This window comes from Symphalangus syndactylus, chromosome 20 (genome assembly GCF_028878055.3).
Source record: "Symphalangus syndactylus isolate Jambi chromosome 20, NHGRI_mSymSyn1-v2.1_pri, whole genome shotgun sequence".
In the NCBI taxonomy this organism is placed as follows: Eukaryota; Metazoa; Chordata; class Mammalia; order Primates; family Hylobatidae; genus Symphalangus; species Symphalangus syndactylus.
In genome coordinates, this window is record NC_072442.2 from 19864216 (window position 1) to 19876529 (window position 12314).

General features: G+C 41.3%; 1 protein-coding gene across 18 annotated transcripts in view; it reads left to right on the top strand.

The window, feature by feature from the left end:
- ZNF207 (zinc finger protein 207) overlaps positions 1-12314 on the top strand; it is a 32418-nt gene that overhangs the window by 1080 nt on the left and 19024 nt on the right. For 11 of the 18 annotated variants that reach the window (XR_010117991.1, XR_010117992.1, XR_010117990.1 and 8 more), the window contains exons 2-6: positions 633-759; positions 7887-8025; positions 10037-10204; positions 10331-10406; positions 10906-10953. Coding sequence is in view for 7 of the 18 variants with exons in the window: in XM_055258269.2 (XP_055114244.1) it covers positions 633-759; positions 7887-8025; positions 10037-10204; positions 10331-10406; positions 10906-10953 (558 nt within the window). In the remaining 11 variants the exon portion in view is untranslated. The remainder of the gene's footprint in view (positions 1-632; positions 760-7886; positions 8026-10036; positions 10205-10330; positions 10407-10905; positions 10954-12314) is intronic. The other 7 variants (XR_010117993.1, XR_010117999.1, XM_055258270.2 and 4 more) reach the window with 2 other exon arrangements.

Consider the following 12314-nt stretch of genomic DNA (forward strand, 5'->3'; position numbering starts at 1 on the left):
TAGTGTGATTTTAGGAAAATCTGAGTAGTGAGGTAAGAATTCTGTTTTATTGATTTAGTAAGAATTCTGTTTTATTGATTTTATTGATCTGTGAATTTAAATACATTGCTTGGCAACATAAATTCATACGGAATTGGAAACAACTTTATGGATTGTTCATTCGAAATTATGTGATTATTGTTCACCATATAGTTAATCTTAGATTCTAAATATTGCTAAATTCCTAATCCAGTTATTGCTGTCGTTTTCATATCTAGTGAAGTAATTGTCTTGACAGAACCTTGGGGATTTCTTAACTCTTTCCTGTCCTCAGAGTGCATTTATAAATGTTGAAATACTTATAACAAAAGTTTCACCGACATCTCTGTTAAACATAGGAATTTGACAAAGTGTATTGCTGATTACTGAGATGTGTTTTTTGGGGTGGTGAAGAGAGCTGGGCTTCTAGGAAATTGAAAATACTGAAATAACATGGCAAGTGTAGTCCCTAATTGTGTAATAAATATAAAAAGCAGAGTTTCTATACAGTACCATTTTGGTTTTAGCTGTTCCCATATTGTAATGTTATCCATGTTTTTATTATAGGCAGTGTCATCATTAGGCTGTTTTTGTGCCTTAACAGTATTGATCAGGTATTGTAATAGAGATTTTGATGATGAGAAGATCCTTATTCAGCACCAAAAAGCAAAGCATTTTAAATGCCATATATGTCACAAGAAATTGTATACAGGACCTGGCTTAGCTATTCATTGCATGCAGGTAAGGATTTTTCTTTTGTATTTATTGTCCGCTTGTGATTTGGAAACAACTTGAAAGAATAATCTTTTTTATTTTTTTCAGTTTCGGTCTTGTCGCCCAGGCTGGAGTGCAATGGTGCAATCTCGGCCCAGTGCAACCTCTGCCTCTCGGGTTCAAGCTATTCTTCTGCCTCAGCCTCCCGAGTAGCTGGGACTACAGGCGGCCGCCACCATGCCCGGCTAATTTTTTGTATTTTTAGTAGAGACTGGGATTTCACCATGTTGGCCAGGCTGGTCTCGAACTCCTGACCTCAGGTGATCCAGCCACCGGGGCCTCGCAGAGTGCTGGGATTACAGGCATGAGCCACCGCGCCTGGCGGAAAGAATACTCATTTATTTCTCTGACAACTGTAGTTTTTTTTGTTGTTGTTCATTTACTTGCTGCAAAAGATAGCCAGTCAGCCTTAAAAAAAAAACAAATTTGTTCGATAGCCATCAAGACAATAAACAAAACTGGCTTTTTCTGTTTAAAGAGGGTTTGTATTTGTATTTAGTTTGATAGTACCTTACTAGGTTAGATTGGTAACAGATCGAAATCACAAAATATTTCCTGAGTACTTGGAGCAGAGAACAAGGATCAGCAATTTAGATTTTGTAGGTGGTCTGGCCATAAGAATTAATACTTAGTTAACAGTCATTACTTACTGCCATTGAAGGATTTGTTATTATCTGTAGCTTGGGGCTAGGCTAATTTCAGCACTTTATTTATTGGACTTCTTTTGGAATGGCAGCATTGTACTTTTTGCTTTTGTTTTTAAGAGATGGCCTTGCTCTGTGGCCCAGGCTGGATTGCAGTGACATGGTTATGGCTCACTGCAGCCTCATATTCCTGGGTTCTAGCCATCTTCCTGCCTCGTTCTCCCAAAGCCCTGGGATTATGGGCATGAGCCATTGTGCCAGCCCAGAATTGTATTTCATTTAATAATTTCTAGGGCCGGGTGCAGTGGCTCACGCTTGTAATCCCAGCACTTTGGGAGGCCGAGGCGGGCGGATCACGAGGTCAGGAGATCGTGATCTCTACTAAAAATACAAAAAATTAGCCCGACGTGGTGGCTGGCGCCTGTAGTCCCAGCTACTCGGAGAGGCTGAGGCAGGAGAATGGCGTGAACCCGGGAGGCGGAGCTTGCAGTGAGCCGAGATTGTGCCACTGCACTCCAGCCTGGGTGACAGAGCGAGACTCCGTCTCAAAAAAAAATATATATATATATATATAATTTCTAGGTTTTGGTGGGGCGCGGTGGCTCACGCCTCTAATCCCAGCACTTTGGGAGGCCAAGGTGGGTGGATCACAAGGTCCGGAGTTCAAGACAGCCTGACCAACATGGTGAAACCCCTTTTCTACTAAAGATACAAAAATTAGCAGGGTGTGTTGGCATGCGCCTGTAATCCCGGCTACTGGGGAGACTGAGGCAAGAGAATCATTTGAACCGTGGAGGCAGAGGTTGCAGTGAGCCGAGATCGTGCCACTGCATTCCAGCCTGAGCAACAGGGCGAGACTCTGTCTCAAAAAAAAATATATATATAATAATAACAATAATTTCTAGGTTTTTTAAGTTCTTTTAATAAATAGAGCATTGTAATTTATATTTTTTAAGGTCTAGTAAGTACCTTCATGGCTCATTCAACATTATTCTACTTTTGCTTAGTCCTAGAGCTGTCTAAATTTTTGCTAAATTAGACCTTAGAGAAATATGAGATGAGCAAATACCCAGTCATTGGAAACTACTATTGGTGGGAGGTAGGGAGACGTGGTTTCTCCAGGTTTAAAGATAAATTTATATAGATCCTTTTCACTCCAGATACTTTCTAACAACAATTTAATACTCATTTTAAAATGTTGACCAGGTGTGGTGGCTCACGCCCATAATCCCAGTACTTTGGGAGGCAGAGGCTGGTGGATCACCTGAGGTCAGGAGTTGGAGACCAGCCTGGCCAACATGGTGAAACCCCATCTCTACTAAAAATACAAAAAATTAGCTGGGCGTGGTGGCAGACGCCTGTAGTCCTGGCTACCCGGGGGTGGGGGGCGGGGTGGCGCTGAGACAGGAGAACCACTTGAACCCGGGAGGCAGAGGTTGCAGTGAGCTGAGTTTGTGCCACTGCACTCCAGCCTGGGTGACAGAGACTCTGTCTCAAAAAAAAAAAAAAAAAGTGTTAGAGAACCTACTACATGTTAGACCCACAGCTGTTCACTGTTGCAGCCATTAGTTACATGTGACTATTTAAAATTATATAAATATCTAAATGCTCAGTTTCTCTGTCACATAGCTAACTATTATATTGGGTTATGTGGGTAAAAACATTTTATTTTGATTGATTGACAGGGTCTCACTCTGTTGTCCAGGCTGGAGTGCAGATCGTAGCTCACTGCAACTCAACTTTGAACTCCCTTACTCAAATGATCCTTCCACCTTAGCCTCCTGAGTACCTGGGACAACAGTTGTGTGCCACCATACCCGGCTATTTTTAAAGTTTTATTTTTGTAGAGACAGAGTCTCACTGTGTTGCACAGGCTGGTCTCCCAACTCCCGGGATCAATCGATTCCCAAAGTGCTGGAATTACAGTTGTGAGCCACTGAGCCCAGCCATTTTCTTTAATTCTGAATGAAATGGGGGTTTAAATAGAGATGTATGCTATGCTCTGTCACTTTTTTTTTTTTTTTTTTTTTTTTTGAAAGGGAGTTTTGCTTTGTCTTGTGCTCACTGCAGCCTCCGCCTTCTGGGCTTAAGTGATTCTCGTGCATCAGCCTTCCGAGTAGCTAGGATTACAGGTATGCACCACCGTGCCTGCCTGAGTTGTATTTTTAGTAGTGATGGGTTTCACCACGTTGGCCAGGCTGGTCTTGAACTCCTGGCCTCAAGTGATCCCGTCCACTTTGGCCTCCCAAAGTGCTGGGATTACAGGCATAAGTCACTGCAGCTGGCCTCTGTTAGACTTTTTTTTTTTTTTTTTCTTGAGACGGAGTCTCTTTCGCCCAGGCTAGAGTACAGTGGGTGCGATCTTGGCTCACTGCAGCCTCTGCCCTCTGGGTTCAAGCGATTCTGCCTCAGCCTCCCGAGTAGCTGGGATTACAGATGCCTGCCATTGTGCCTGGCTAATTGTTTTGTATTTTTAGTAGAAATGGGGTTTCACCATCTTGGCCAGGCTGGTCTTGAACTCCTGACCTCCTCATCCACCTTCCTTGGCCTCCCAAAGTGCTGGGATTACAGGCGTGAGCCACCGTGCCCAGCCTGTAAGACTTTTTAAAAGGATTTTTCTGGCTGCAGGGTTGAAAGTAAAGTGCAGAGTACAGTGAGACCAGTTTAGAAGACTTGGAATATTCCAGACAAGGGGAGATGGTGACAGAGACCAGAGTTTGATAGGTTAGATATGGGATATAAGAAAAAGTGAGGAGTTGAGGGTGGTCTCAAGATGTTGATCTCAAGATGGTCTGGCTAGGTGCAGTGGCTCACGCCTGTAATCAGCACTTTGGCAGGCCGAGATGGACTAATCACTTGATCCTAATAGTTTGAGACTAGCCTGGGCAATATAATGAGACCCTGTCTCTACAAAAAATGCAAAGTTGGGCATGGCGGGCATGGCGGCATGTGCCTGTGTCCCAGCTACTCGGGAGGCTGAGGCAGGAGGATCACTTGAGCTGGGGAGGACAAAACTGCAGTGAGCCATGATAGCACTACTCGGCTCCAACTTGGGTTACAAGAGTGAAATCCCGTCTCAAAAATGTTTTATCCGAGCATATACCGAGATGTGAAAAGCTACAGGGATAATAGGCTTAAGAATGAGAATAAGGGAGTCCTCTGTTAATTTTGAGTGTAGGTGTGTTTGAGGTCTATTAAATATCCAGATGAAAAGGTTACCTAAGCAGTTTGATGTACAAGTCAGGAGTTCATAGAAATTAAAACAGGAGATAGAAATTTGGAAGCATATAATGTAAGGGTGGATAGTTTAAGCCGTGCTACTAGATGTCCTTTGTAAGTACTATAGCGTGGATGGAAATTAGGTGCTCTCTGCTCTGGGCCACTTACAACATTTGAAGGTCAGGAGATTAAAAGGAATCATCCAAGGAGATTGAAAGGTAGGAAAACCAAGAGTAGTGCCCTGGAAGTCAATGATGTGTTTCAAGGAGTGAGTTATTTAACCGAGTCAAATGCTGGTTCAGTAAGAGGACTGAGACTGGGTTAATAAGGTCATTGGTGATGTGACAAAGAGCGATTGCCAAGAGTGGTGAGGGTGAAGTGTGATTACGGTGCTTTGAAGAGACAAAGGGAGAGGAAGCGGAGGCACTCTTAGGGAGTTGCACTTTATGAAGAGCAGAGAAGTGGAGTGGAAACTGCAAGGAGGTTAGTTGAGAAACTTAGTAACATTATTAATTGTCTAAGTGCCTTTATTTAGTCCTATTTTCACAGCAACCTGTGAGATAGGCCTGGCAGTTAAATCACACCAATTTTTTTAGATGATAAACCCTAAGACATTATTAGTAAGTTAGGTGGTTCCCTGCAGTTCCTCATCAATGCTTGCTCCTGTCTTTTCAACCAAGACCCTATGACTTTGCTTGGCAAGGTCCCAAGAAATCTAATTCTGGCTGTACCATAATAGGTACACCTTTAAATTAATTGTTGCCCTTCTCATAAATGTAGTGAAGATTAGTGTGTATGTGAATGTCATTGTTTATAGAATGCCTGTTGCATTTATTAAAGAATAGCAAAATATTGGGAAACGGGGCAATTAAGTCACTTGTTAAGCTGCTTTATCCATAAATGTTTTAATTGCAACATAAGGAACAGCTTTTAACAATCAGATATTAAGATAATTTCTGAGTTTGATTTGCATGCCCCAGTTTCAAATCTTTAAGTGAGATACATTGCTAAGAAGAAAATACTTAGCTTTTTGTAGTTACTTTTCTGTTCATACATGAAAATGTCTTAGGAGGAAAGAAAAAATGAGTATTTGGGCAAATATATCAAAGTCATTAGCCTAAATGAGTGTTTCTCAAACTTGAGCATGCATTAGCATTTCCAGAAAGGCTTGATAGTCTAGGCAAAATACTTTGACATCTACTTCAGCAAAATGGCTTGCTGAAGAAACCAAGACTGGCAGGGATATTACATTATTGGCAAAAGTTATCCAGATCTGAAGATTAGAAGCACTTATGTAGCAAAACAACATAATGAAAAAAAATCCCAGATTTTCAGTGTGTTGCAATAAACATGTTAAAGTGCCTCAGGGCCGGGCATGGTGGCTCACCTCCGTAACCCAGCACTTGAGGACACTGAGGCAGGTGGATCCCTTGAGTTCAGGAGTTTGAGACCAGCCTGGGGAACATAACAAAACCCCCTCGCCACAGAAAATACAAAAATTAGCCAGGCATGGTGGCGCACACCTGTAGTCCCAGTTACTTGGGAGGCTGAGGTGGGAGGGTGGCTTGAGCTTGGGAGGCAGAGGTTCCAGTGAACTGAGATAATGCCACTGTACTCCTGCCTGGGTGGCAGAGTGAGACCCTGTCTTAAAAAAAAAAAAAAGTAAAATAAAATGCCTCACCTAACTCATTAGTTACAAGTGATACTGCTTGTAAATGTAACTTTTCTAGTTTGTAACCCGAGGCTTGTCTCAACATCTATACTTAGAAAATTTGCTATTCTAATTATTATTATTATTATTATTATTATTATTTTTTTGAGACAGAATCTCGCTCTCTTGCGCAGGCTAGAGTGCCGTGGCACAGTCTCAGCTCACTGTAACCTCTGCCTCCCATGTTCAAGTGATTCTTCTGCCTCGGCCTCCTGAGTAGCTGGGATTACAGGCACGTGCCACCATGTCCAGCTAATTTTTGTATTTTTAGTAGAGATGGGATTTCACCATGTTGGTCAGGCTGGTCTCAAACTCTTGACCTCGTGATCCGCCTGCCTCAGCCTCCCAAAGTGCTGGGATTATAGGCGTGAGCCACCACACCTGACTTTTTATTTTTTATTTATTTATTTTTTTTGGAGACAGTCTCGCGGTATCGGCCCAGGCTGGAGTGCTCACTGCAACCTCTGCCTCCCAGGTTCAAGTGATTCTCATGCCTCAGACAGGCTGGGATTACGGGTGTGCACCACCACGCCCCGCTAATTTTTTTTTTTTTTTTTTTTTGAGGGACTGCCTCTCACGCAGGCTGGATTGCAGTGGTGCGACCTCTGCTCACTTCAAGTGATTCTCCCTCCTCAGCCTCCCCAGTAGCTGGGATTACAGGCAGCCCCCACCACACCCAGCTAATTTTTGTATTTTTAGTTGGGACAGGGTTTTGCCATGTTGGCCAGGCTGGTCTCAAACTCCTGACCTCAGGTGATCCACCTGTCTCGGCCTCCAAGTGCTGGGATTACAGATGTGAGCCACCTCGCTTGGCTATATTCTAATTTTTTTTTTTTTTTTGTCTTGCTCTGTCACCCAGGCTGGAGTGCAGTGGCGCAGTCTCAGCTCACTGCAAGCTCCGCCTCCTGGGTTCACGTCATTCTCCTGCCTCAGCCTCTCCGAGTAGTTGGGACTACAGGCGCCCGCCACCACGCCCGGCTAATTTTTTTGTATTTTTAGTAGAGACGGGGTTTCACCGTGGTCTTGATCTCCTGACCTCGTGATCTGTCCGCCTCGGCCTCCCAAAGTGCTGGGATTACAAGCGTGAGCCACCGCACCCAGCCTATTTCTAATTCTTAATATGAGGCTGTTTCATAATCTTTACTTAATTCACGCTTGAAACATCCCTGATTTGGATAGGACTACTAGTTACTGCTAATTATTGAAGTAATCAAGATTATTTGGTAAAAGAATGTTTATTGAATGCTTACTGTGTGTTAGACATCTTGTCAAGTGTTTTTTATATACAATATTTAATCCTAAAAACAACTCTAGAAATTAGCTATTATGTAGGTGAAGTAAACTGAGGCTTAGAAGTCCACTGACATGCTTAATGTCACAGAACTAGTGAATGGCAAAACTGGGAGTTGGCTCTACATGGCCTCCCTATAGAACATTTATTCTTTATACTAAGCAGTCTTTGATTAACTTGGAATTATTCTTAAAAAAGACTTTTATCTAATGGAAATTGTTGTTGTTAGGTACATAAAGAAACAATAGATGCCGTACCAAATGCAATACCTGGAAGAACAGACATAGAATTGGAAATATATGGTATGGAAGGTATTCCAGAAAAAGACATGGATGAAAGACGACGACTTCTTGAACAGAAAACACAAGGTAAATATTGGGATAAGTTTTATTTTTATTTTTATTGAGACAGAGGCTTACTCTGTCTAGCCGAGGCTGGAGTACAGTGGTGTGATCTCGGCTCTCTGCATCTTCTGCCTCCGGGGTTTAAGTGATTGTTGGTTTGTTTTTTTCTTTTTTTGAGGTGGAGTCTTGCTCTGTTGCCAGGCTAGAGTGCAGTAGCATGATCTCGGCTCACTGCACTGCAACCTCTGCCTCCCAGGTTCAAGCGATTCTCTTCCCTCGGCCTCCTGAGTAGCTGGCACTACAGGCATGCACCACCACGCCTGGCTGGTTTTTGTGTTTTTAGATACAGGGTTTTACCATGTTGGCCAGGCTGGTATCAAACTCCAGACCCTAAGTTGTGATTTGCCCACTTCGGCCTCCCAAAATGCTGGGATTACAGGCGCAAGCCACCATGCCCAGCCTTAAGTGATTCTTGTGCCTCAGCCACCTGAGTAGCTGGGACTACAGGTGTGTGCCACCACACCCAGCTGATTTTTGTTTGTTTTTGTTTTTGTTTTGAGACGGAGTCTCACTCTGTTGCCCAGGCTGGAGTGCAGTGGTGCGATCTTGGCTCACCACAACCTCCGCTTCGCAGGTTCAAGTGATTCTCCTGCCTCAGCCTTCGGAGTAGCTGGAATTAGAGGTGTGCGCCATCACACCTGGCTAATTTTTGTGTTTTTAGTAGAGACGGGGTTTCGCCATGTTGATCAGGCTGGTCTTGAACTTCTGACCTCGTGATCTGCCCGCCTCGGCCTCCCAAAGTGCTGGGATTGGAGACGTGAGTCACCACACCTGGCCTAGTTTTTATATTTTTTAGTAGAAACGGGATTTCACCATGTTGGTCAGGCTGGTCTCAAACTCCTGACCTCAAGCAGTCTACCCGCCGAGATCTCCCAAAGTGCTGAGATTACAGGTGTGAGCCACCATCTCTCTCCCCTTGTGATAATATTCTTTTTTCAGCCTCACTTAAGCCCAGAGTTAGTATTTTCAATTATAAATTTAATGGTAGGGTAGTTGCAGTGGCTCACACCTGTAGTCCCAGCACTATGGGCAGGCAGTGCAGGAAGATTGCTTGAGCCCAGAAATTGGGAGACCAACCTAGGCAATAGAGAAAGACACCCTGTCTTTACAAAAAAAAATACAAAAATTAGCTGGGCGTGGTGGCACATGCCTATAGTCTCAGCTGAGGTAGGAGGATCTCTTGACCCCAGGGGGTTGAGGCTTCAGTGAGCTGTGAATTCTTCACTCCAGTCTGGGCAACAGAGTGAGATCTTATCTAGATAAATCGATTGATTGATCACTTGATAGATAAGGTAGATAAAATTGAATGGTAGATGATAGATTTGTTTGAAATTTAAAATTTGAGCTCTGTTTTTGAAGACATGCTTGATTTGTATATATACAGTACCATTTGGATCATTCCATTTTCTTACATTATTATTCATAATTGAATTCCAAATAGAATTAGCAAGTGTTAAGGCATATGAAAATGAAGGACTCCTATAATTTCAGTGCTTTACGTGGCTGAGGCCGTAGGATCACTTGAGGCCAAAAGTTCAAGACCTCACCTTTACAAAAAAAAAAAAAAAAAAAAAAAAAAGGTCCAGTGTGGTGGCATGTGTCTGCAGTCCCAGCTACTTGGGAGACTGAGGCGGGAGGATCACTTCAGCCCAGGAGTTTGAGAGTGCAGTGAGCTGCAGTCGTGCTGCTGCTGTCCAGCCTGCGTTACAGAGCAAGACCCTACTAAAAATTTAAAAGAAAAAATACTGATTTAGGATAATCATTTTACCTTTTATAGGACAGGGAAAGAACGTTAACCTTGTTTAATATATAGGGTGAAAACACATTTGAAGAACATAGAGCAGTATTAATTGAATTTTTGGGGAAGAAAAATCTCATGAACTAATTTTACCCATATACGTGTTTTTAAATATTGAATGTTGTAAATAAACTTAGTTTTTACTCTATGGAAATAATTAAGATTTTTTTTTAACAGAAAGTCAAAAAAAGAAGCAACAAGATGATTCTGATGAGTATGACGACGACGACTCCGCAGCCTCTACTTCATTTCAGCCACAGCCTGTTCAACCTCAACAAGGTTATATTCCCCCAATGGCACAGCCGGGACTGCCACCAGTACCAGGAGCACCAGGAATGCCTCCAGGTAGCACATCGGATTGCTTAAAATCTAACATTTTTAGGACATTATTGATATTGTATCGAAGTATTACTTTCTTTCCTCTAACTCTTTAATATTTGTTATTATTTTGATTGAAATTCTTGCTTGTAGGCATACCTCCATTAATGCCAGGTGTTCCTCCTCTGATGCCAGGAATGCCACCAGTTATGCCAGGCATGCCACCTGGGTAAGAAAATTCTTTTAATTGTGTTGTAGGCTTTTGCCTAGTAATTGATCTTTTTCAATTTGGATGTTATATGAATGAAATGTTACTTTCCATTTTTTGCTTCTAGAAGGTATGGGCTCTATAAATCTTGTCTAATAAAGGGATCAACCAATAAATTTAAGGAATATAAATTTGCCTCTGAGTAATAGATTTTTGGGTTTTAGGGTATATGTAAGCAACCATCTACTTCAATTGCATTTACTGTGATTAAAGTAGTTGGTTATTTATAGATTTGCGTTTCTGAGATTCAGAATTATCTGTGACACTTTGTAGTTGTGACAAGAAGCAGAGAAACTGTAAATGATTTGTTTGTCAAAGCATCAAAACTAAAATGAATATGAGGTGCTTGTGCCCATCACTTTTACTTAAATATTGTTGGATGTGAGAGGTATACAATACACTTTCCCACTGTATTTTGAAAATCACAGTTAGATTTTGATTTTGTCATACATTTTCACAGATTGCATCATCAGAGAAAATACACCCAGTCATTTTGCGGTGAAAACATGTAAGCATCTCATTCATAATGTAATTCAGGAGGTATAATCATACTGTCATTTTTTTTATGTGTGTGTTTAATGGTATCTATTCATTTGACTTGAGAAATTTTCTAACCTTCCTCACTAAAACTTGCAAGCTAATTAACGCAGGTCTCTTAAAGAAGGAAAATAAAACATCTTTTAGGAAATAGTAATAGACCCATATAAACATACTTCAAACGTGCAGTGATTTTCTCCAAACTATTGAAAGTAATGGGACCTGATAATAAGGGTTAGTATTTAAGAAAGACTATATTCTATGAAATTACATGCTTTATTATTATAGGATGTAATGGAATTTTCTAATGTATTAATAGAAGTTAATCTTCTGATAAAAATTTTAAATCAAGAACTGAATTTACCCACAAAATGTAAAAAATTTTAAAGAAAATTGACCTATTTGTCATTTTTTAAGTGAATTGGACACTGATATTTGAAGGTGAGCTCTTTTAGGGAAAAAAAATAAGTGGGTTGTGTTTTTAAGTCATGGTTTAGTGTTAGGTAGTTATTGTAAATAGGCCATCTGGTTTTACTTTTGAGTGTCTTTAATTTTGGTGGTAGTATTTCCTTTCTCTAAAAAAAAAAAAAAAGTATGTGTGTGTGTGTATGTATTTGACACAGGGTCTCTTACTCTGTCGCCCAGACTACAGTGCAGTGGTGCAGTCACAGCTTACTGCAGCCTTGACCTCCTGGGCTCAAGTGATTCTCCCACCTCAGCCCCCTATCTGGGACTACAGGCGCACACTACTGCACCCAGCTAATGTTTAAAATTTTTGCTTTTTTAAAAAGATACGGTCTCACTTTTTGCCCAGCCTGGTCTTGAACTCCTGGGTTCAAGCAGTCCTTGAGCCTTGGCCTCTCAAAACTTCTGGGATTATAGGTGTGAGCTGCTGCACTTAGCCAAATAAAAAATCTCATTTCACAGGGTATATTCATTCAATCTTTTTCTTTTCAAAATCCAACACAACTCTGAGCTAGAGATTTCTTCTTTTTCTTTAATACTCTGTGTGGATATTTTCCAAATGGAAGAAGTGGTGAATTTGCTTTCCCATTACACATATTTTAGATGAGGCCTCTTGTACATACTGACAGTATATTTGTTCTCAATGACTTTAAATGTTTTGTCAACATTTTTTTTTCTTTTATTGGTAAACCAAAGAGTTTGCTGGGTTTTAGACAGTTTATTTTGATAGGATTGTTACAGTGTGTTGTGTGTTCTTTCAGCTTTGATTCATTTCAGTATTAGAGGTCAGATTCAAGTCTTCTATCTAGTGTTGTTTCAGGCTTTAGCCAGAATATTTTTTAATGGTTTATGCTGTTCATTAACTTA